General features: G+C 41.7%; 1 gene segment (V, D, J or C); it reads left to right on the plus strand.

Annotated features, from left to right (window-relative positions):
- Positions 1 to 9583: 9583 nt before the first annotated feature.
- LOC122674293 overlaps positions 9584 to 24733 on the plus strand; it is a 52398-nt gene continuing 37248 nt past the window's right edge. The window contains 2 exon segments of the C gene segment in view: positions 9584 to 9709; positions 10518 to 10841. Of these exon segments, the coding sequence occupies positions 10601 to 10841 (241 nt within the window).

Below are 24733 nucleotides of genomic sequence, written 5' to 3' on the forward strand. Positions count from 1 at the left end.
TTCCTTCCGATGAGTCATTTGTTTTGGAAAGCTTGTTTCATTTGGATGCATGACTTGCAGCAGTCGATGTTGAGTTGTTATTTGTGCAGAAATGTGCTCGTTCCTCTGGGTTGTGCTTCTCAGCCCGTCTCCCTTCCGCTCACTCCTTCATCCCAGTCATTGCTGGCCACTTGGAGGTCCTTGCTGCCCGGTAATCACCACAGCACAAATAACAGCTGCCGATGGAGGCCCTGTGCCCACTGTGGCTGCAAAGAGTGTATCACGGAAATCTGACGATCTCCATGCTCAGCAACTTCTTCTCACACCAGCCTCATTTTTTTGGTCACTTTTCTTTCCGACATGTTTATGTTTGTAGGTGCATACAAAAATAGATGACATAGAAAAGTCAATTCACTAGACATTTATAGGAGAGAATTCTAAAGACAAAACCCTTTTATTCTTTTCTGCCATGTAATTGTACACAATATAAGCTGATCAAGAATGCATGTTATTTGACTTTTAAATTTGGTATGTATTAGTGACTCATGATTTTGTGTCTCATGGTGGATTACTGACTTGGACACTTGGTGGATATTTAAGTGTTAATAGAAAAATAGCTGTTATTTTTAAAATAAGTTTTACTTATTATTTTTAAAAAAACTTTTGGTTGCACCTTTCACATGGGATCTTAGTTCCCCAACCAGGGGAATGTCGAACCCACATTCCTTGCATTGGAAGGTGGGGTCTTAATCACTGGACCACTGGGGAAGTCCCAAGAAATAGCTATTCTTGACCTAAGATTGTTCCAGGGGCTCATTTCCAGCAAATGTGGATCACCATGAATGGCCTAGCCTCTTTATCTTGTAAGATTTCTCTTACAGACCCAGTAGGATTCAGGCCTTCAGATAGTGCAGAGAACCTTCAAAAAGTCAGATAAGGAAGCTTGTAGTTCTTATTAAACATATATCTTTCTGGCATTCCTGCTTATACCACATATAGATTGAGTGATGTATATAGTTTGCAAGGCAAAGCCCTTTGGCAATTTTTAAAAATACTTTAGCATCACTAGGGCCCCTGGGATGGGGAAGGCTCCATGCACCATGCTGTTACATTCCCTCCACCTTGGCCAGCTCTTTCTGACAAAGCCAGGACGGCTTTTGAGTGAGCCAGAACCCCACATCCACAAGCTGCCACAGAAAGAGTATGCAGTTTCAGAATTCTGAGCTCTTTTTTTTACCACGTAAAAAAGCCTTAAAAAAGCCAAAATTCAGGCTATTTAGAAAAACCCAAGCATGGCCCCATAAGCCATTCTGATGATCCATTGAAAAAAAACCTTTGGGAAACTGCAGAAATTTTAAGAAATCAATGAACTTAAAGATGACTGAAACTCTGTGCTTTATGTCACGCAAACTGCATGAACACCTCAGAGCCAGGGAAACAGACTGATCTGCCTTGCTAGGACTCTACTACTCTATTCAGAGGAACCCATGCTGCCTTCTGGTTTTTACTTGGAACCTAAAGGCCAGACCTTGGACATAAGCTGGTCACATAGTTTCCTTGGGTGGTGGTCACACAGATGCAACTGATAACTGGATAACTACCGTCTTCCCAGGGAGATGTAGCCTCACCTTAGGGCTCGGATAAAAGGCACCAGATATTTGTAGGTGCATGGAGAAGACTATGAGCAGTGACCTCCTTGCAAACTTTGAAATCAGAGCCATGTGGTTCTATTCATTCTTGATCCCCATCATGCAGAGTCAGGACAAGAAGAACCCTGGTGGTTCAGTCTTCCTCAAGGCACACAGCACAGGCTTGATAATATATATATATATATATATATATATATATATATATATAAAATTCCAGAATACAATATGCTGGAATAAGCTTAATATACCCTGCCAATAGTAAGTGGCTCCCTGGTTATCATTTAAGATTGCTTTGGGCTTCCCCTATGGCTCAGCCAGTAAAGAATCCTCCTGCAATGCAGGAGACACAAGAGTTGGGTTCGATCTCTGGGTCAAGAAGACCCCCCTGGAGGAGGAAATGGCAACCCACTCCAGTATTCTTGCCTGGAAAATCCCATGGACAGAGGAACCTGGCGGGCTACAGTCCATATCAAGTGGTCACAGTCAGGCAGGACTAAAGCGATTTAGCACACGTAAGATTGCTTTAAGATGCCATCCATAGTAAGTGGCTCATTGGTTATCATTTAAGAATGCTTTAAGATTACCCTTGAAAAGGTAATTGAGACACGCCCTTTAATTTTATGCAAATTGAGAGGTAAACCAGGTGCCTTGAAGCTTTCAAGGTTTTCTTAAAATCAGCTAATTCCCAGTCCCCTGGGGTCTCAGGTCCAACACTCAAGGTGCCTTATTTGTATAGGTTGGGTCCAGGTCGTGGAAGTATTCCCCCTCCCCTGTGCCCATGGGTGTGTCTGCCCTTTGCCCTGGGGAGGCACCTCCTGATGCCTTTTAATGTCACAAAAACCAGAGCAGGGAGGCCTGGTCTGTAGCACCCATGCACCCCTGGGTATGGTCTATGCCCTCACACCCTCTCCTGGTAATAAATATCATCAGGCTCAGTGTCCTTGCCCAAAATTCCACCAGTGGCCACTAGGTAATTTCTGTGACATCTGATAATGCCGCCAAACATCTCCAAACTCTCTGTAAGATTCCAAGATACTCATTTTCCTGTTTTCCCACCTCTCTGTTCCTTCTCTGTCACCTTAACTAATTTTTCTTGCTTCTTCCAGTGGGTGCTGGGGTGGGATGGGGGCAGGGAGCATCAGTCTCCCTCCCAGGTCTGTGTGCCCAAAATCCAGGGGTTGTTCTCTTCAAGGATTCAATTACTGCTCCAAGTCTGCATGTCCATCTATTCATTAAACTTTTGTCAAGCTCTTGCTAAGTGTCCGTTACTGTGCACTGGACCCTGTTGACTAAGATCTTGCCCTCAAGGTCTTAGCTCTTGAAACCCCACTGCAGCCGAATCCTAAGCGGTCCCTTTCTTGAGAGTCCCAGGCCTGGAAGCATGGGCGCTCACTTCTGCCATTAATTTTCCAGATTCCAAGCACCTGCTTTTGTTCCCTCAAATGTCCTGTGGCCTTGTGCTTTAATCCCTGGTACACTGTCTGGGCAGATAGTGCTAGTGGTAAAGAGCCCTCATGCCAATGCAGGAGGCATAAGAGATGTGGGTTCTATCCCGGGTCAGGAAAATTCCCCTGGAGTAGGAAATGACCACTGGCTCCGGTGTTCTTGCCTGGAAAATTCCACAGACAAAGGAGCCTGGCGGGCTATAGTAAATGGGGCGGCAAAGAGTCAGATGCAACTGAGCACATAGACAGACCCTTTCTGGGAGTGGTCCTCATCTTGGCCAAGGAAGACTCCTTGGATGCCTGTCATCCCACCGTCTCCTCTCTCCTTCCTTCCCTTCTTCCTAGTTTACCCCTCGACCATCTCATCTATACTGATGTCAAAGGATTAGCACTCCTCTCCCACGCTTCTCCTTCTCCCCTCCTCCCCCTGCCTCCCCGGCACACACACACAATGATGACTATTGTTTAACAGATCGAAATCCTATGCCTCCTCTTGGGTTTCAAAGCTCTCCACATCTTCGCCAATGCTCATCTTCTGCTTCCCGAGGAGCCTCCTCCCTGGTCCAGCCCGTCCTCTCACTGCACCTCTACCCCACACCTTGCTCACCGCATTGCTTCCTCCTCCTGAAACACCACGCACTCTGGTCTGCCTCTGTAATGCCCCCTTCCCTCCCGGCACAGTCTGCGTCCCATCTCCGGCACAGAACTTTCTCACCAGTCTTCTCCTCTGTCTGCACCCATTTGACTCATTGAATTTAGTGTAAAACAGATTATCATTTAGTTCTTTGCTTCTCCCACTAACTGATAAACTGTCTACCAATGTTCTCTGTATTCCAAGTCCACTTCAGGACATTATATACAATTGCAGCAAGCAAAGGAATGAGAGACTGAGTGATGGATTAATTCAGAAAAATCCATAAACTCCAATCCCCAACCTAAGCTTATACATAAGAAGAAAATATAGAATGGTTTTGAGAGACTGCAGAGGGAGAAGTTTCCTTAACAAGGTTCCAAAGTTCCCAAAGTATGTGCCGCAAGCAGTCTGACTACAAAATTGAGAATATCTATTTAAGGAAAGATGCTTGAGACAAAATTAGTAGACAAATGATAGATTTGCTGAAAATATTTGTGATAGCTGAAACTCACAAAGGAATATCTAGAACACATAAACTGATTCATGTCAGCAGGTAACTAATAATAGTGACAGTATAATCTAATCTTATTTTAATAACTTAATTATGTTTTATTATCATTATATTTACAACATTCATAAATCACTGGCAATAGTAATATTAAGTATAATAATATACTATTATTATATAATAACATACAGTATAATAATATAACACCTAGTACTATATAATAGCTAACATTTATTCTATCTGTTATTTGCCAGACACCCTCCTAAGTGTGCTGCAAGTATTAATTCATTTAATCTTCACTAATCTGTGAAGTAGTTGCTGTTTTTTCTTTTTGTAAATGAGAAGGCTAAGGTACAGTGAGTGATATAAAGAAACCTCAAAGTCACACAGACGGTGAATAGCAGGGCCAGGCAATTGCCTTGCCAGCTTAGCTCCAGGGGAGGCTTTGCCCCTCTCCAGCCACTCTTCTTTTTTGCTCTGTCTAAACGACTTAAATTGGCAAAGCTCTGAAGGCAACACTCGAGTACCAGGCATAAAAAGAAAACTTCAGCTTCCTAATAATCAGATTAGTGCTAATAATCTCATAGACTAATCAGATCCTGCTTGGTAGCCAACAGGTTGGTAAAAATTAAAACATCAGTTAACTTGGCACTGGTGTTATGTAGCGAACATGTGTATATATACTCCCTGTGACCGGCAGCCCTGGGGTTGGTTACCCATGAAATTACTGACACTGGCATAAGAGAGCCTCTGTCGGTCACTGCAAAACCGGGAGTGGCCAGGAGGGGGCAGCAGGTGACACGCCAGTCGCGGGGGCTGGATGAACCCAGCGCAGTGGCTGAAAATTGTGAAGAACAGCAAGCCAGGTGAGCAGACAAATGTACACACACAAGGGGGTAAGGGTGCTGTGCCACTTACATCAGTGCAAAAATACATTCTTCATAGACGATACTCTAGTTTTCACAGATACATAAGCTCAAAGGAAACCAAACAGATTGGGCATCTTATGGAGGAACTCGAATAAGGGAAGAAGGGGAGGAAAAAGAATAAAATAAATAACAAATAGGTAAAACTAAGTAACATGACTAGTACAAATTAATGGTGCTAATGTGTGATACACTGAGAAATATCACACACACACAAATTAGAACTAAGGCTAAAAAATAAGCAAAAACCAAAAAGCAATCAGAAAAGACATACCATGGAGGCACTCAGAGAATGCTAGTTCCAGGATTAGCCATCAAAGCCTCATGCTGCTGCTACTGCTAAGTCGCTTCAGTCGTGTCAGGTTCTGTGCGACCCCATAGACGGCAGCCCACCAGGCTCCCCCATCCCTGGGATTCTCCAGGCAAGAACACTGGAGTGGGTTGCCATTTCCTTCTCCAATGCATGAAAGTGAAAAGTGAAAGTGAAGTCGCTCAGTTGTGCCCGACTCTTAGCGACCTCATGGACTGCAGCCTACCAGGCTCCTCCGTCCATGGGATTTTCCAGGCAAGAGTACTGGACTGGGGTGCCATTGCCTTCTCAGTCAAAACCTCATATTCGAGCTTAATTTTCAGCAACCTGTTTCCCCTCAATTTCAAGAGTGGCTTCAACTGGTAAATTAAGGTCAGGGTAACTCAAAGACAATTTGTTTGTTTTCTTTATTGGTTGAAGAAAATGTGACTTTTTCCCTTCTTCAGAGAAAATTTGTGTTCCCTGGCTGCTAATTAACATTTAGCTGGCCCTGGCATTGTGCACTAGTCATGAAGTTGACGTCCGCTCCAAGGCAACGCTCTCCTACATGGTGATGGAAGCAAACCCGGAAGGAGGACTCTCCTGCATTCAGAAACAAACACTGAAGTCAGGCACTGATACAAGCCTCGGGGAGCTCAGGGGTTTGAAAGTGAGAAAAAGTACGAGAAGGTAGTTTTCAGCCATGCTATTTTCCAAACCATAGTTAACTACCTTGTCTCTCAGAGACAGGCATACGAAGTATGTTGCTGATAATCTTTTTGGTTTTTAAAAACCATAAAATATTCAGTTCAGTTCAGTCCAGTCACTCAGTCATGTCCGACTCTGTGACCCATGGACTGCAGCACGCCAGGCCTCCCTGTCTATCACCGACTCCCGGAGTCCATCCAAACTCATGTCCATTGAGTCGGTGATGCCATCCAACCATTTCATCCTCTGTCGTTCCCTTCTCCTCCTGCCCTCAATCTTTCCCAGCATCAGGGTCTTTTCAAATGAGTCAGCTCTTTGCATCAGGTGACCAAAATATTGGAGTTTCAGCTTCAGCATCAGTCCTTCCAATGAACACTCAGGACTACTCTCCTTTAGGATGGACTGATTGGATCTCCCTGCAGTCCAAGGGACTCTCAAGAGTCTTCTCCAACACCAGAGTTCAAAAGCATCAATTCTTCGGTGCTCAGCTTTCTTCAGTCCAACTCTCACATCCATACATGACTACTGGAGAAACCATAGCTTTGACTAGATGGACCTTTGTTGGCAAAGTAATGTCTCTGTTTTTAAATATGCTGTCTAGTTTGGTCATAACTTTCCTTCCAAAAAACATGTTAAAATTAAAAATAAAGTTGAAGAATGTGAGTGGTACAGACAGATGGCAAAAAATCTGAATATCCCCAAGAGAATTCTATTTTTTATGCATATTTAGATTTACTAAATGTCTTCACTTTTAGTTTCCTGACAGAGCCAGAACCAAGTACCTAAGAGAATCAGCATGATTCATCTTTGTGTATGTACTGTAGTTGTGCACAAGTACTTGTGTGTGTACGTGTGTGCATGTATGTGCACACAAGGACTCTCTCCAAGCGTCAATGTTTGCACCTTCTCTAGGTGCAATGTTTGAGCATTTCCTTTGCACGGCCTAGAACGAGTTTGCTGGAGGAAGTGCCTAGGATGGAGGTCAGGCTGGGTAACAAAGTCAGTGGCTATATATACCCTCACATCACACTTATAGCTTAATGGCTTTTTGTGAAAGAGTCTACTCAGAATAGTTTTCCAGAGCCATATTAAGTCAAGAGGAAACAAGCAACCTGAATTATTATGGGATCAAAACTAAAGTGATAAGCTTCACTATTTTTCATCCTGCCTGACCTATTATTTCAATATCTGGAGTGTTAATTCAGTTCAGAATCACAAATTATTGGAACCAGAAGAGACCAAAAACATCACCCTCCCCCCTCATTTCGAGGCTGGAGAAATGGGAAGCTTCCAAGGGGGAGTCACTTGCAACCACATGAGGAATACAATTGGAAAAACAAATTTCCTGCCCTGCATTCCAGGGCCCTTTCATTCAGTCACTGAGTCTTTTGCTTGCTAATCACTTTCTGGGGTTACAAGGCAGGAGACTCCAACTTGTGTGACAAATCTCTCATGGCCAGGAGGGGGCGCTAGAAGTTAGTATAAATGAATCCATCCAAATATTGAACTTTAAGCAGGAAGCATGAATTGAAAGTAAATCAGATGTACAGCAACATCACAAATTGCATTAACATGAAACAGTCCAGTGAGGAGAGAAATTAATTCCTGAATCACAAACAGCCAAGCAGGTTGCTTTGGGCACGGGCTCTGGAGACTGGCTGACTTGGCTCAAATTCTTGGTGTGTTTTTATTCCCTAGGCAATCTTAAGTAAGTTACTTCACCTCCCTAAGCCTCGTTTCATTTGCATATTGGGCATAAGTAACACCATCTTTATGCTTGCAAAGGGATAAATATGTACAATGTTTCACATTCAAAAAGGGTATTTGTTATCATTTAATGGATCAGTGATTTCTGCTATGACCTTAAGAAAATTAGTCTTTTAAAAAGGCCATCAGGTACTAACACAAAAGTACTAGAAGAAATTTCTTTTACTTTTTGAGGTCCATCACGTTAATGAATGTGGGTTCCTCAAGTATATCTTAAGTTCATTGTGCACTGGTATGTGAAAGCTATTGTTAAATCCCTATAATCTTTCTGAGATTTTCCTCATGGTCCCTTGCATATTATAATTTAAAAATAAATCACATATATTTATTTATTGACTAGATGGTGGCACGGGTTTTGTAACTTGTTAGACTTAGATTTGAATCCAGGCTGCATTACTTTCTTCTTAAATAACCCTGGGAAGACGAAACTCTTAAAGATTCTGACTCTTTCATCATCAAATGTGACTGAATATAACCAATTTGAAGTATGATTACAAGGATTAAAATGGTACAAGAATTAAATGGTACTTAAGACCGACTTAGATAGTATTTATTTAATCACAAACAGCCTGTCATAGTCGCTGGCACAGGATGAATAATGTATCCAGAGTAAGCATCATTGTTCTCACTTACAATGACTTGCCCAAGGACACATATCCTTCAAGTGGCAGTTTTTGGACTCCAGCAATCTTTCTATCTTTTCCAAAGCAATATAGCCTCATAGAATCACAGGGTCTCATGTCAGACTCTCCAAACATCCCATTTTGGTGTTTCCATCCTGAGAAAGACCATTTTCCCTCAGCTCACCATTTATGGGATTACACTGCTGTCTGTCCAGAGAGCCAAGCCCCAGTCAGAGCCCCATTACTGGGTCATTCACTTTGACAAGGAAGCTGGGAAGGCTGACAGCCACGTGGATTCTGTGTGATCGAGCAGCTTCACCTCTTTTCCTCTGAACCTATCAGAGCTTGTCACTTTAAAATGAAATCTTCAAAGAATCCAGAGCCTAAACCCTTAATTTCTTCAAAACACACTAAACAGATGAAATGCCTTGGGTTAGAGAAAGAAAAAGACTGAAAGGAAACTCAGGAATCCAGAGAGGGGAAGTTTTGTTTCACAGAAGAGATGCTGGGATTTGGTAGAGATATATTGTTCAGGTAGCCAAGAGGGAAGACACAAACCTGAAATTTAAATGGAAGCAAACAAACTAGAATGGGGTCTTAAGACCCCGAAGTGGTCAGTAAGCACCATATGCTGTAGGTATGTGGATAACTGAGCGGAGGTAAGCAGACTGATGAACCAAAGATGGTTACAAAAGTTCTCGACGAGCCCAATGATGCAGAACCCAGGCCAGACCATCCTTCTTTTTTTCCCACCAATTCTGACCTGACAACTATCTGGAGTTATGGAGAATTTCTTCTGTGAAAGGCAGCGGGAGAAAAGAGAGAATAAATATTAAGATCATAGCATTAAGTCACCCCATCTCCCTATTCGACAGCTCTCCATAGTTAGATGTTCTATCATTATGTATCCAAAAGTGGAGTCCTGCTGCTTGCCGCTCCAAACCAGTAAAGAAACAAGGTTGGTGGAGAGGAAATTTTATTTTGAATGCTGACAAACAGGGGTGGGGAGTGGGAAGGAAGGATGCCTGTCCAAAGGCCAATCCCCCGCCCCACCCGACAATCAGGGAGCAAGAGCTTTCATAGACAGACAGAGACGGCTACAGGCGGAAACAGCACAGTCAGCTCTGTCGTCTTACAGTTGGTCACCAGTGGTCTGACCAGCGTCGTCTTGATTGTTTTAGGTACAGTTAATCTTCAGCTACAGGGTCAATTCAGTCTGGTCATCAGGCATTTAACTTCTCCAGAAATTGTGGGTTTCCGTCTCTATAAGCGCTCACAGGATAAGGCTCAGAATATTACCTATAGCCCTTGAGAAGGAACTAAATGCCCTTGACTATGCTTAATGACCAAACTATTATTATTTGGTCTCCTTTCTTTTTCTTTGTGTCTGCTTGTTTACTTCTATAATTAAACTTATTCTTTTGCTAAGGTTTTTCCAGGCCAAAGACAGGCAAGTGACTTGGGGTGACAAGGACCATCAGGTCCCCCTCTGTTCCTATTGCGTCTTCATTACACCCAGGGAACTTTGCATAATGTCTTGCACCTAATGGCAGATTCATGAATACAGTTTGGAAAAATGAGTCCTATCCGAGTTCCAAGGTGGCCATCTGTGTGGTCTATGCTAAGCTGGAAGTCCTGGAACTACTTACTGTCTTCATATGGAGAGGATGTGCTAATGTGTGGTGAAGACACGCCTTCACAATGAAGCAAGAGTCGTGTTCGCCCGCACCAATGGGAGGTTTGACTTGATGGGCTCAGCCAAGCCCTAATGGTGTTAAACCATTTTCAGCAACGCTCGCAGACTGTCCTGGAGGACAACACTGTTAATGCAGACATGCTGTCACTGTTTCAGATGTTAACTCTGATTGTCCTCAGGGCTTGTAAGTTGTTCTTTTCCCCCAATTTCCTTTGACCAATATTCTCTAAATTTTGTCTCTTAAAAAAAACTCCAACTTTCTGGTTTGTTAACTCTCCTTTTCTCCCCCCCAGTGTGTGTGTACGGTACAGGTCGTGTAGAGCAACCTCAAATTTCCAGTACCAGAAAGCTGTCTAAAACAGCTCACCTGGAATGCATGGTATCCGGTGTAACAATTTCTACCACATCTGTATATTGGTATCAAGAAAGACCCGGTCAAGCCATACAGCACCTGCTACACATTTTCTCTAACAACACCGTCAAAAGGGAATCAGGCATTCTGTTGAGCAAGTTTGAGGCACACATGACACCTGAAACTTCCACATCGACCCTCACCGTTCACAATGTGCGGGAACAAGACTCTGCCACCTACTACTGTGCCCTCTGGGATATGCACGGTAGAAGACATTAGAGTCATGCTATTCAATAAATGGTCCTTGGGTTTCATTCACTATTGTGAGTTAGGAAACCACAGTTACCACCTGTGTGCTTCTGTGCAGTTTTCTAGGTAAACTTTCATGTGGGTGACTACGAAGTTGCCAAATCCCACATTTTCTTAAAGAGGAAGCTTTGTGCTATATAACACAGGGAGCCCAGCCAGATGCTTTGTGATGATCTAGGGAGTGGGGTGGGGGGAGGGGAAGGAGGTTCATATATACAATTATACATACATTATATGTAATGTATATATGTATTTATATATGTATACGTATGTATACATATGTATAATTATGGCTGATTTGCATTGTTGTATGGCAGAAACCATCACAACATTGAAAAACAATTTTCCTCCAATTAAAAAATAAGTAAAAAAAAGAAGTACCTGCAAATAACTAGGCTCCTGTTTTCGGGAATCATCTTGCTCTCCAACAGGCTTTCTCAGGGCACCCATGTTTATTCATCTGAGTCAGCCTCCACAACACACTGTTTTATTTTCTGCCGAGATATATACACCATACTATCTGTGACTCCTTTTTAAATTTAATTCATTAATTAATTTTGGCTGCACCGCATGGAATGTGGGATCTTAGTTCCCCAACTAAGGATCAAACCTATACTCCCTGCAATGAAAGTGTAGAGCCTTAACCACTGGACCACCAGGGAAGTCCATGTGACATCTTTTGTATGATTTGCATGTCATTACATTTTTTTTTTCTGATCCACTTATCTCCTTGGATTAAAATTGTGGATATTAGATTAAATGTTACTTATTCAGCCTGGAGGCTAAAATGTAACACACACAGGATGATCTAACCACAATCAGGGCTGACTGCAAGGATAAATATATCAAATACATGCTTGGAATGGTGATATTTGATTTTGCACAAAGCTTATATAAATGCTGCTACCTACTGAGTCCAAGTCAAAGTCTACTTTGGATTGGAGCTTGGGGAGTAGCTCATTTTCTGCACTACTGAAGATTCCACCTATCTCACAGTAAATGTTTGACTGACACTCTGAGCCAGGCATTGAGCACCGCAGACACTGAAGATATCATATGCTCTGTCAGATCTGGAGGTCATTGCTGTAGCACTCCCCTCTGCCACTGGGCTGCCAGTCCCCAGTGAAATGATAGTCCTCAAATTAAATATTAATACCTCTCAGGGTTATAAATCCCTCAGGAATCCCGGTTACTTCTAGCTCAGCTCATGGTTTATAATGTGTGTTGTTTTGCTGTGACAAAACAAATAAGATCTTGGTCTTCTTCAAATGTCATTCTTCTTAGGTAAAACAGATGAAAGTAGATTTGCTTTGGTTAAAAGAATTGAAGGATAAATATGGTTTGATTTCTCAAATAGCTCTTACGTTTTCTGATTTTTCAATAGAAAACAATTATCTGTCTACACAAAGGGCCTAGCCAGGTGGTGAAGACTTTGGTCTCTTGTATCAGAGAGACCTAGGTCTGACCTGGGCTCTGGCATTTACCAGCCATGTGACAAGGAGGATCTCTGCTATAGTCCATTTCCTCACCTATAAAGTAGTGGTCCTTGTAGAGCTTCTACAGGTACAGGAACACACATACACCCCAGGGCTTTGTACCTAGGGCTTAGCACCACATTGGTCATAATGGGGCTAACTTACAGCTTAAAGATAGATTAGTGAGATACAAAGAAAACCCCATGAGAAGCCGTCTCAAATCAATTTCAATATAAGTTTTCAATCATGGGTCCCTAGTACACTTAGGGTGCACACAGGTGAGAATAACAGTGGCTTCCTCATGGACCAACAAGCCATATGTGGGTAGGGGGAAACAAGTCTATATGTGGAGTCACTTACTCCTCCTGCTCTTCTTTAGACCAATGTGAGCTTCACTAAGGACACTGGCCACACATATCAAAGGCAAACCAGCCAGATGCAAACCAGCCTGATTCATAGAACACCAAAAGCACTTTATAAGGATGAACAGTACTGAAGACAGAAGTGGCTCAATTAATGTCTGTTGAAATGAGGTCTATATTCCCATTATTATTGACGTGTTTGCATTACCTAATGGGTGGATGGGGATTTTCTATAGATGGATGCATGAAATCTCCTGATGATTTTGATTTAACTTCTTCTTATACCAAAAGTGGGTGATTCACAGTGACTGTAAGTAATAGAACCAATGTAGTATTATCTAATTAATGCTGAATATGAGAGCTGACGAACTGATACTTTCAAATTGTGGTGCTGGAGAAGATTCTTGAGAATCCCTTGGACTGCAAGGAGATCAAACCAGCCAGTCCTAAAGGAAATCAACCCTGAATGTTCATTGGAAGGACTGATGGTGAAGCTGAAGCACCAGTACTTTGGCCAATTGATGCGAAGATCTGACTCATTGGAAAAGACCCTGATGCTGGGAAAGGAGAAGGGGGTGGCAGAGGATGAGATGGTTAGATAGCATCACCGACTCAATAGGCATGAATTTGAGCAAACTGCAGGATATAGTGAAGGACAGGGGAGCCTGATGTGCTACAGTCCATGGGGTCACAAAGAGTCAGATACAGCTAGCAACTGAAGAGCAGCAAAAGTCTAGGAAAACCTTAAAAGTCAGTATTTTCTGTAACATATCATGTATTACCAACTCCCCACACATACTAACACTGTAGGAAAAGTCATGTGTGTTACCTAAGAGTCAAGTTGGAAAAATCACAATTCTGAAAATTGCTAGGCCCACCTGGAAATCCATATTGACTCTTTTGACTTGAGTGACTTTACTTTCAACCCTGAGAATGGGTTTAGAGAATTAGCCCAAGGCAGAGGAAAGGGCATGGCTTTGTAGTGATCACGTCTGGGGGTTGGGATCATGGATAATTGTTTTCTACGTCACTACTGTGGCTCCTATATTGTCTAATAGAAAACTTTTATTACTTTTGAATTTTAGTTCAGAATTTATTTTTGAGAAAAACTCATATATTTCATAATATTAAAAATACCTCAGAAACTATTGAGCACTTGGAGACAACATGTAAAAATTGATGGTTAGAAAGGTTCCATCTTGACCACTTTTTCTCCCCACCTCCTCCAGCAGCTTTTGCTTCTTTACAAAATAAAATCTTATTTTCTCTCCTGATTCCCAGTGAACCTCTCTGGCAAGTGAGAGACCATGTTAATGCTCAGGGTGGTTTATTGGGCTTCAATGTCTTTCTTCCCCTTATTATAGACACTATAATGTACAGATAGTGCCAAAAATATGCAATTTTCTTCTTTTTTTTTTTGGCCATGTAGCTTGTGAGACCTTAGTTTCCTGACCAGGGATCCAACTCAGGCCCTCAGCAAGGAGTCTTAACCACTTGACCACCAGGGAATTCCATGCAGTCTTATTAACCCTATGCTACTGAGAGGGTAACAGGTAGGAAGGCCAGGGGTCTCCAAACGGAGGAAATAGGCTACAAGTGTCAGACATTTTTTTTTTAATCTCTCTCCTAAGCAGCAGGAGGAAACAAACTAGTGATATATTTTTTCCCCTTCTCTATGCAAATTTAAAAAGAGGTTTCTCTTAAAATACTGTGTTGCCATAATGACACCTGGTTCCACCTGAACTTAAGTTTTCTCAAATTTTGAGCTAACCATTTTGAGCTTTCCATTTTTCTTATGGAAATGTTTGTCTTAAGCTATGTTAATGTCCTATGCATTTACCCCAAACTCTTTCCACCTAAAGGCTCAGAACTGACTTGACAAACCAGTATGTTATCCTCATACATTGTTCTAATCCATGTAAATGGAACTATTTGTATGGTAATCTGCCTTTATACAAGATTCAAGTCAGTCATTTTATGGCCCAGGATAATTCACCTTGTGTCAAGATTATCTCAAAATGCATCTTGTGGGTGAGGGACCTGGTGCCATTCTCTGAGTTTTTAGACATTTGTTTCTTTCATTAACAGACTGCTGCTGCTGCTCCTGCTGCTAAGTCACTTTAGTCGTGTCTGACTCTGTGCGACGCCAGAGACAGCAGCCCACCAGGCTCCCCCATCCTTGGGACTCTCCAGGCAAGAACACTGGAGTGGGCTGCCATTCCCTTCTCCAATGCATGAAAGTGAAAAGTGAAGTCACTCAGTCGTGTCCGACTCTTAGTGACCCCATGGACTGCAGCCCACCAGGCTCCTCCATCCATGGGATGTTCCAGGCAAGAGTACTGGAGTGGGTTGCCATTGCCTTCTCTGTAACAGACTGCTAGTAACTATATAACATCCAGCTAAAAACTAGCAGGCGCGTATTCTTTCTGCCCCCTTCTGATATCTATGTCAGAAGCTTTCTCTGTCTCTTTTATACTTTAATAAAACTATTACACAAAGGCTCTGAGCAATCAAGCCTCAACTCTGGCCCCGGATTGAATTCTTCTCCTCCAGAGGCCAAGAATCCCGGCATCTTTTGTGGTTCAGCAACAACTTTTCACTACAATGTTCTTGCTTTCTTTACTTCTGTTTTGTCCAGATGCAGTGATGAGCAAGAATTGTACACTTCACTGCACAGGAGGTGTTTCAGTCTGCAAGGCTGCTGGCACTCCTATTGCCTGAGAACATGACCCTCTACCTCTCACAGAAGGTTGCTAGAAAATCAGCCTCACGGGATCTTCACCTGAAAGCCCAGAGAAGATAGACTTTCAGCTTTGACTCTGTGAGTGCCCTTCTTTGGGGCATTGATTTCTCAGTCAGTTCAAGGACATGAGGGGATGCTAAGAGGCAAAAAGGATGGACTCTGTTGAAGGTTTTCTGTTTTCTCCTCAAGTCCCACTCTCACGTCTCTCCAGCCTGCTCTTGATGCAGGAAACTAACCCCTATGGAGTCCACTAACGGGCAGCTTCACTTGTTGCTTTCCATTTAATTTTGGCCCAGCTGGAATTTGAAGTTCAAAGAAATGAAGACTGTGTCACCTGACCAAAGCATTCCTTCCTTGGGCACCAGGACTTTGAAGCCCTGAGGGGGGAAAAACACACACACACACAAAAAACCACATACTCCTCTCTGTTCAGTTTATCAGTTGGAAAGTACAGAATTCAGTGACACTCTCTCAGCTCCTGTCTGGTTTCCTGTTTTCTTACTGAAGGAGTAGGGGTACATCCTGTTCTGTTAAGGACGGGATCTCAGTGGCTTTTTGGAAAGTGAAATGAAACAAACTTGGTGAAGCCTTCTTCCTGCTCTTCAACCTGTATTACTTATCTAGGGGCAAAGATAACCCACTTATTTGAACATCTGTTTGATTTCTTCCCTTTACTCTTCCAGATTGACTCTCCATTTCTCTTAACTCTCCTTTATGCCTTACAAGTCAGAACTTCATGAACTAGACTAATGGTCTTATTTCTGGTTGCTGTTTGGTAGACTGGAAAGTGGGAGAAGAATGAGGTCAGCGTTCCCTCCTTGACAGTGACCTTGGATTAACTGCGTTCTCCTCCAGTGACCAAATATAGTGACATCTAACTCATAGCCAGAAGGTTTAAGTCCAGGAACCAAAAGATCAAGGTGTAGGAGGACATTCTTTTTATACTGATTAACCCCATGGAGGAATGTGTTTCTTTTACTAAAACCTTGGGAGGCTGTTTCCTCTTCTTCCTGTTCCTCTTTTCTATCTGCTCCTCATCCTTTTTGGGCACTCAGCCTGGGTAGACAGGATGTATGGGTACAAATATTCATCTGTGAATATTGCTCTGAGTATGCACATTTGTTTCTCTTTTTCTTAGATTTGGTTAGGATTTTTTCCCTAGTGGCTCAGACAGTAAAGAGTTTTTCTGCACTGCAGGAGACCCAGGTTTGATCCCTGGGTCGAGAAGACCCCCTGGAGAAAGAAATGACAACCCAGTATCCTTGCCTGGAAAATTCCATAGAGAGAGGAGCCTGGCAGATTACAGTCCATGGGGTCACAAAGAATTGGACACAACTGAGTGACTAACACATTTCTTTTTAAAGTAACTTCCAGTGAAATAAGTCAGACAGAGAAAGAGAAATACTTTATGTTATCACTTACATGTGGAATCTGAAAAGTAAAACAAAAGAATATAACAATAGCAAGACTCTCAGATAAAGAGAACAGGCTAGTGTTTACCAGTGTGGAGAGGGAGGTGGGGAGGGGGCAAGAGATAGGTATAGGTTTAAGAGACACAAACTACTATGTACAAAATAAATAAGCAAAAAAAAAAAAAAAAAGCAAAAAAATAAAAAATAAATAAAAATAAATAAGCAAAAACACAGAGAAATAGAACTATTGTTTTGAAATAACTTTAAATGGAGTATAATCCATAAAAATACTGAATCACTATGTTGTACACCTGAAGATAACATAATATTGTAAATCAACTATACTTACTTCAATAAAAGTACAGTTGATTCACAACATAGTTACCCATGCCAGCAAAGAACAAGTAATCTTTTATTTCTTGATTATTTTGCTTTTTGTTGGAAATGCTATTCCAATTGAAGCAAAGGAAAATATGTAATTTAATAGCAGGAAGGAACATGTATTTTCACTGTAGAGTATCCAGATATAACTTTCCATATACACACAAATGCTGATACCAAATCAGGAGTTTGAAGATCAGATATTTACTTTAAAAAAAAAACAAACAACTGTTTTCAAGGTCAGTTATGATTAAAGAACTGCAACCATAGAGTTTGTAAAATTCACAGAAGATGAAATGAAGACCTAATATAATAGCCCCTGGGAACCTTAGAGTACCATTAGAGCCAAGAAAATGAGCACAGACACTCCTTATCATGACTGTGACCACATCCTTCCCGACACGGAGCAACCTTGGTCCTGAGTCCAGACCTCAGCCCTGACTAGACCTCAGCCTCAGCCTGCAGCATTTCCTGAGCTTCTCAGGTCTACGCCTTATATCAAAGAAAAGAGGAAAGGGAGCCTGATGGCTATCGACTGTACCCCTACAGATGTGAGTAACCGTGCCCCTAAATGTCTGCTTTGACATCATTTCCTGTTGATGTGGATTCCTACTGAGAGACGATGAGTGTTGAAATGGTCTGATTATCTCAGAGAGAAAGAAGACAAGGTGCATTATTTAATTTCCCAGAGATTTTCAGTCACTGTGAAGAATTCGGGCCAAAGGTACTGACAATGAACATAATGGACTTGATAACCATTTAGCTCCCACTGGCTGCCAGATAATTTATTACACATATTCAGAAGCTCATGCGATTATCATTAAGAAAAACCCTGCAAATAAGTGTGTTTCATGGAAGAAGGAATTTATGCTTAGAGAGGGTAGTTATCAGTCCAAATAAATAGTCCATGCTGCTTCAATTGCACTATTGGGCCACCGTGAATCCCTTAGTGTTCGTTAACTCTATAAAGACATACTTTGGCATTTGTGAGCAAATATGGGTTGACGCAGGCCTGTTGCCCTACCTAGTGGAGACTTCTCTGGACATAATGAGCAGCCACTCAAGAAGTCATGGCTTGAAGGTCACGTTGGGGCACCTCTTAAAGAGTTCTGTCTCTGTACACTCTTCTCTAGGACCCTTCTCCCTAGTGGAGAACAAAAGTCTAAGAAAATCATCTATCTTCTGTGTTTTGTGAATTTACTTTACCAAGAAATATCATAGCTGGGATACATAATGAAGGCCCTGAACTCCATGCTTGGACTTAAATAAACAATCATAATAATATGCAATGAGGAAAATGTTTTGGAAATTTATAATCAGCATATTTTTATTTTCCTAAATGAATCAAGTTGCCTGTATGTCAGGAAGCATTTAACAAGAGGCTTCCTGTGTACTGTTTTGGATCTGTCAGGAACCCTCTGGCCCTTATTAATTCCTGAATATTCAGGAATTAAGAGGAGAGGCACACCTTTCCCAGGGCTGAGGAATCCAGGCATTTCTCATTATGGTGATAAGTACCCTCTTCCTCCTTATGAACCATACAGGAAAAGGTGATTGTTTGCAACTCTCTCTTTGATAGGGATCCGTTATGTTTTGTAAATCTGGAATCTTAATCTTTATCTTTGCTGAGAATAACTACCTTGTAAGACAGTATATATGCCCACACCATGTTGATTAAAACACCTTTGCTCCATCAGAGCTTTGGTGCCCGTGTCTTTCTTTCTTTTTCTCTCTATCTCTATTTCTGGCTGATTCCCTGGAGCACGGAAGCCGGCTGCGTAACCCAGGGAATATTAGCCTCTTTCCTTCTTTCACTCTCTCATCGTCGACTCCGGACCACCAGGTTCTGGTCCATTAAAGGACCAACACCTGTCGTCCTTCTACTGAAACTAACCCATGAGATTTGCCACCCATGGAAGGTGACAGTGGCTGTGCCCAGAACAAAGCTCACTTTTGCTTCTTTTATTTTGCCTATTTTTCCCAGATTTATTGAGGTACAGGATTGTGTAATTTTAAGCAATGTAAGATGTAGAATCAATAGTGGTAGGTTAAGTTCTGATTCTTACACTAGCTAATTCAGAGGAAGAGACGAAATCCCAGAGACCAGCAGGGCAAAGAGCTAGAAGCTGATGAGAACACAAGGGGGATGAGAGGATGACTGTAAGAATTCACACTCCTCCTGTGTGTGGTGAAACCATCTGGGGGATGAGAGGAAGGGTGAGAGAGGAACAAAAAAGATAAAGAATGTACTCAAAGGGACTGAACTAACCTGCAAGGGGCCATTCTAAAACAGTGGAAGCTATTTTAAATTGGTAATTAGTGCCTTCTTTCAATGTCAAAATGAGGAGATATATCAATTATACACAACAATGATGCTCCCACACCTCACACATGCGCAGAGTGGTAGCGTATATATGTTCTACCACTGACCTCTACTCAAGGTGCCTAGAGATTTGGAATCCCAACCCATGCCAGCCTCCCTTTACCCACAGGATCAGACTATGTTAGCCTCAGGATTCTGATTCTGCATGGGGATGTGTCTTTTTTAATAAATAAAGATGACCTTTATATGCTCCTAGTTAGGAGGTAGTAAGTTCATAGAATCATATAGACAAGAAACGGCTTTTAAATAAATTAACTCTATGAAACTTCCTGGTCCTAAGGCATGAAAATGAGTCTAGGTTAAAAAGAATAATCAAAGAAGATGGCAGAGTAGGAAAATCCCGGGTTTTCACTTCCTCCCATGGGCACAACAATATTATAACCATTTACAGAGAAACTGTTGATGAGAAAGACCCAAAGACTATCAAAAAAAGATCTTCTACAAATAAAGATATAAAGAAGAAAGTACAGAAAGATGGATAGAAGGGGTTAAGGAACAGTATAAACAAGGCTCATAAGCCAGGATAAGTGACCCACATACAGGAGGAAAATAGCAATTGCAGAGTTTCTCCCCAAGAAACACAAGTACCACGCCCCAGATGGGGCTCCCCAGACTGGGGATCCTGCACTGGAATGACCAGACCCCATAACATTTGGCTTTGAAGGCTGGCAGGGATTACTTTTGGGAGAGTCAGAGGTCTGTGGGGTATAGACACCCGTTCACACAGACTGCACACAGAATCTTACAGGGCAGCCACAGTAATGTGACAGGAGCCTGGGTCAGATTCACCTGCTGATGCGGGTGAGCCTCCCGGAGAGGCAGGAGGCGGCTGGAGCTCACCCACAGGACATGGACTCTGGCAGCGGCCGTTTTGGGGAACTGGTGCTGGCAGCGACCCTGGTGTTGGCAAGTGTCACTGTGGAATCCTGCCTCTAGTTTATTAGGGTCTGAACCCACAAGGCTCTCAGCTGACATGGCAGGAGAAAATCTACAGGCCAGAAGAGAGTGACATGATATATTTAAAATAATTAAAGGAAAAAATCTACAACTAAGAGCACTTCATCTAGAAAAAGCTTTCATTCAGATATGATGGAGATATCAAAAGTTTTAAAGACAAGAAAAAGATAAAAGAGTTCAGTGCCGTCAAATCAACTTAAAAAAAGTAATACAGGAACATCTCTACATAGAAAAGAAAAGGCCACAACTAGGAATATGAAAATCAAAAAGGAAGAATCTCATTGATAAAGGGAATATACAGTAAAAGTGGTAAGTCAAGCACATATAAAGCTATGAGGAAGGTTAAGAGAGAGTGAAAAGCAGTGAAATTGTCTACATCCACAATAAGAAGAAGAAATGCAAAAGAAAAGGACACAAAATAGGTAAGAAACAGTAAACGGGTGTGTGGAGTAAAAATGAAAGGTTGTTAAAATGTGTTTGATTTAAGAGACAAGCAACTTAAAATATTCTCTATATAGACTACTACCTATAAACTCATGGTAGCCACAAACCAAACATCTATAAAAGATGATACATGAAAGAGAAAGGAATCCAAACACAACACTAAAGACATTACTAAATTCAAAGGGAAGACAGCAAAAGAAGAAGGAAAGAACAAAATGAACCATTGAATAACCTTACAAAACAATTATTAAAGAAAAGGCAATAAGTACATATGTATCAATAATCACTTCAAATGTAAATAGAATAAATGCTCTAATCAAAGGGCATAGATTGGCCTTTAAATATATTTATAGTTCATAATATCAAGTTAATATCTATATATTCCAAGGGGGAAATCTAGAAGTTAAGACATCATAATGATAGCAGTTGTTGGTCTTGGTAAAATGATCACAGGTATATTTAATTATCTTATTGGTGTATGCGTGCTTTACAATGTTGTGTTAGCTTCTGCTAACACAAAACAGGTAAGAAACAGTGATTCAATGAAGTGAATCAACTATATGGATCACAGGCATTTTTATTTTCATCTTTACCTGTTTCTCTGAACTTCTTCAATGAACATCTTTCCCAGCACATCCCACTTAAAGAGCTGGGTGACTTTTGTTGAGTCACATTGCTCCTCTGAACCTCATTTTCCTGATCTATAAAATCAGAACTACCAACACCAATATTATGTGATTTCTGTGAGAAGAAAAACATTTAGATAAATAGCCTAACAAACAGACAAAGTTCATTAAATATTTGCTACCATAGAAGTCAATGTTTATTAAACTTACAATATTTGAAAATACTAAGCCGAGAAAAATACTAGCTCCTGGGCAAACAGAAACCATTTTCATTCTACAGAAATCAAGATTCCTCCATGGCTCCCTCACAGTCATATCAAATAATCCTCCAGAAACCACTAGTTTTATCTTAAGATCAGCAGAGCCAATGAAGGACCAGAGGAAACAGGAGACTCAGGCCTGAGGAGCCTGCAACCAAAACTAACAGCCCAGGGACACATTAGTCTGGCTACTTCCTTCTCCTCCCCCTATTCAGCCATGCCCTCTTACCACTGACTTGGGGCGTCCAGCCACCAGGTCCCCACTTTCCTGCCTTCACTTTGAGCACACAGCCCAGCAGACAGGATGTCACCGCTGGAAGCATTCACATTTTTCTCCTTCTGGGCTTGTGAGTCACTCCCTGATCAATGCACTTTAGCTGAATGAACAAAGAAATTCTTGCATATTTCTTACATTATCAGAAGTTCATTAGAAATTCTCTTCTTTTACTTGCAGCTGGACTTGGGTTATCAAAAGTGGAGCAGGCCCAGATATCGCTTTCCACAGAAGTAAAGAAAAGTATTAACATACATTGCAAGATAGAGAGCACAAATTTTGAATCAGAAACTGTTTACTGGTATCGGCAGAAAAGGAATCAGGCTTTGGAGCATCTGGTTTATGTGACCTCAACCACAACTGCAGCTCGAAGTCAAGTAGATGGGAAGAACAAAATTGAGGCAAGAAAAGATGCTCGAATGTTCACTTCGATCCTTACGGTAAATTTCATAGAAAAAGAAGATGTGGGCATTTACTACTGTGCTGGCTGGAGCTCACAGTACTAGAACTGTGGCGACAACCCACACAAGATCCTCTCCCTGGGTCTGTGCCCACCCACATCCTTCCCACCAGCAGCGACCAGTTCCACACCTGGGCTCCCCACCTCATCTGCAGCACTTCCTGAGCTTTCCAGGAAGTCATCTTGGATCACACTTGCACTTGACCTTCAGGCTTTATTTGACTGTATCCCAGTGAATAGAATTCTTGGGAATTCTAGGGACTGAGGGCACACAGACTGTGCCATCATTCATTATCTCCCCATCCAGAGACTTCTGCATGTGGGCAAGCTTCAGGTTTAGAAAGGGCATTACCATATTCCTTTATTGTGACATATACTCAAGACAACAGGCTGCTATACAACTATTATTGGTTCATTCTACAAATAAAGAAATAAAAACCTGGAAAATTGAATCCTAATAATCACCAAAGAAAAGAAATCCATGCTTTGAACTGGACTGTGAGATCATACTGAAAAGTTTAAGGATTGCAATTCTTTAAGTGAACATTAGACTATTAAGGATAAATTAGGGATGAAATAAGTGCCCTCTTTTTGAGAGGTATGGGTAAAAGGATTCTGCCAGCATGATATCATCAGAATAAAACTCTGTGTCACTGGGGTGCTTAGATGAGTTCATCATCCTTGGTTACTCAGATTCTGTTTGTGAAAAAAAGATAAAGTGGGACTTCCCTGTTGGTCCTGTGGTTAGGACTCCATGCTTCCACTGCAGGGGGCACAGTTTTGATCGCTGGTTGGGGAACGAGGATCCGTCATAAGGTTGTTAGGTAGTTAGACTAGGAAAAAGGAGTCCAAAATGGCAGTGGCTAAAAGACAGAGAGGAACAGCCCACAAAAATGGAACACAAGAAAATCCAAGGACCAGAGTGAGAACCTAAAGGGTTAAAGTGTGGCCCCCTAGAAAAGAAGAGAGAATGCCTGCCAAGACCAGAAGAATTAGCATTGATGTGTCTGAATGAATTCCCTATAAGTGTTCTCAATGCCTTGCATATATTAGCTCCTTTAAACTGCATTATCTGTAAGATTTTTTCTCTTATCATGAATATATTTGATTCATGAGGCAAATAAAGTACCGGATGGTTCAATCACTTGTCTAAACCACACAGCTGGTCCATGGCTAGTTGACAGAGTAGGAAAGGGACCCAGGTTACCTAGCTCCTCTTGATTAATACATGAAACCACTTCTTAACTGAAGGGCCAGGCTTCCTTGGTGGTAAAGAATCTGCTTGCCAAGCAGGAGACTCAGTTTTGATCCCTGTGTCAGGAAAATTCCCTTGAGAAGGGAATGGCAACTCACTCTAATAGTCTTGCCTGGGAAATCCCATAGACAGAAAAGTCTAGTGGGCTATAGCCCATGGGGTCATAAGTCACACAAGATTTAGCGACTAAACAGCAATAACAAATTGAAGTACAATGAAAGGATGGATCCACTGTTCCCAGCACCACAAACAAGGTTGTTCTGAGCATCATAGAACACTAACTGACTCATGTTACCATTAGGTGCTAAAGCATGTGCCCAGGATTGGAATAGTAGGTATCTTCTCAGAATAAGTAAAATGTCAATAAATTATCTATTGGCTTTTCAATGTAAAACAATACAAAATTCTTATTTTTTATTTCTAATAGTAGTATCTGTAGCAGGTTTCTTGTAAGATCCATGGCTGATTCATATCAATGTATGACAAAACCCACTGGAAAAAAAAAAAAAAGAATATGGATATATGAGCCTTCAGCCTTTCCTCTCCCATTTCTGGTGTTCTTATATTTTGATTCACATCCTGAGCTATACTGCTTATGACCGTGACAGTTTTTTAGTGGAGAGACTGTTGCTAATTAGAGTTAAAAATAATCTACCCGGGCCCCTATGAGTTTCCCTGGTGGCTCAGTCAGTAAAGAATTTGCCTGCCAGGCAGGAGACTGTCTGAAATGCATTGAGACAGGGGTTCAATACCTGGGTCGGAAAGATCCCCTGGAGAAGGGAATGACAACCTTCTCCAGTATGCTTGCCTGGAAAA

This window comes from Cervus elaphus, chromosome 18, assembly GCF_910594005.1.
Source record: "Cervus elaphus chromosome 18, mCerEla1.1, whole genome shotgun sequence".
NCBI lineage: Eukaryota > Metazoa > Chordata > Mammalia > Artiodactyla > Cervidae > Cervus > Cervus elaphus.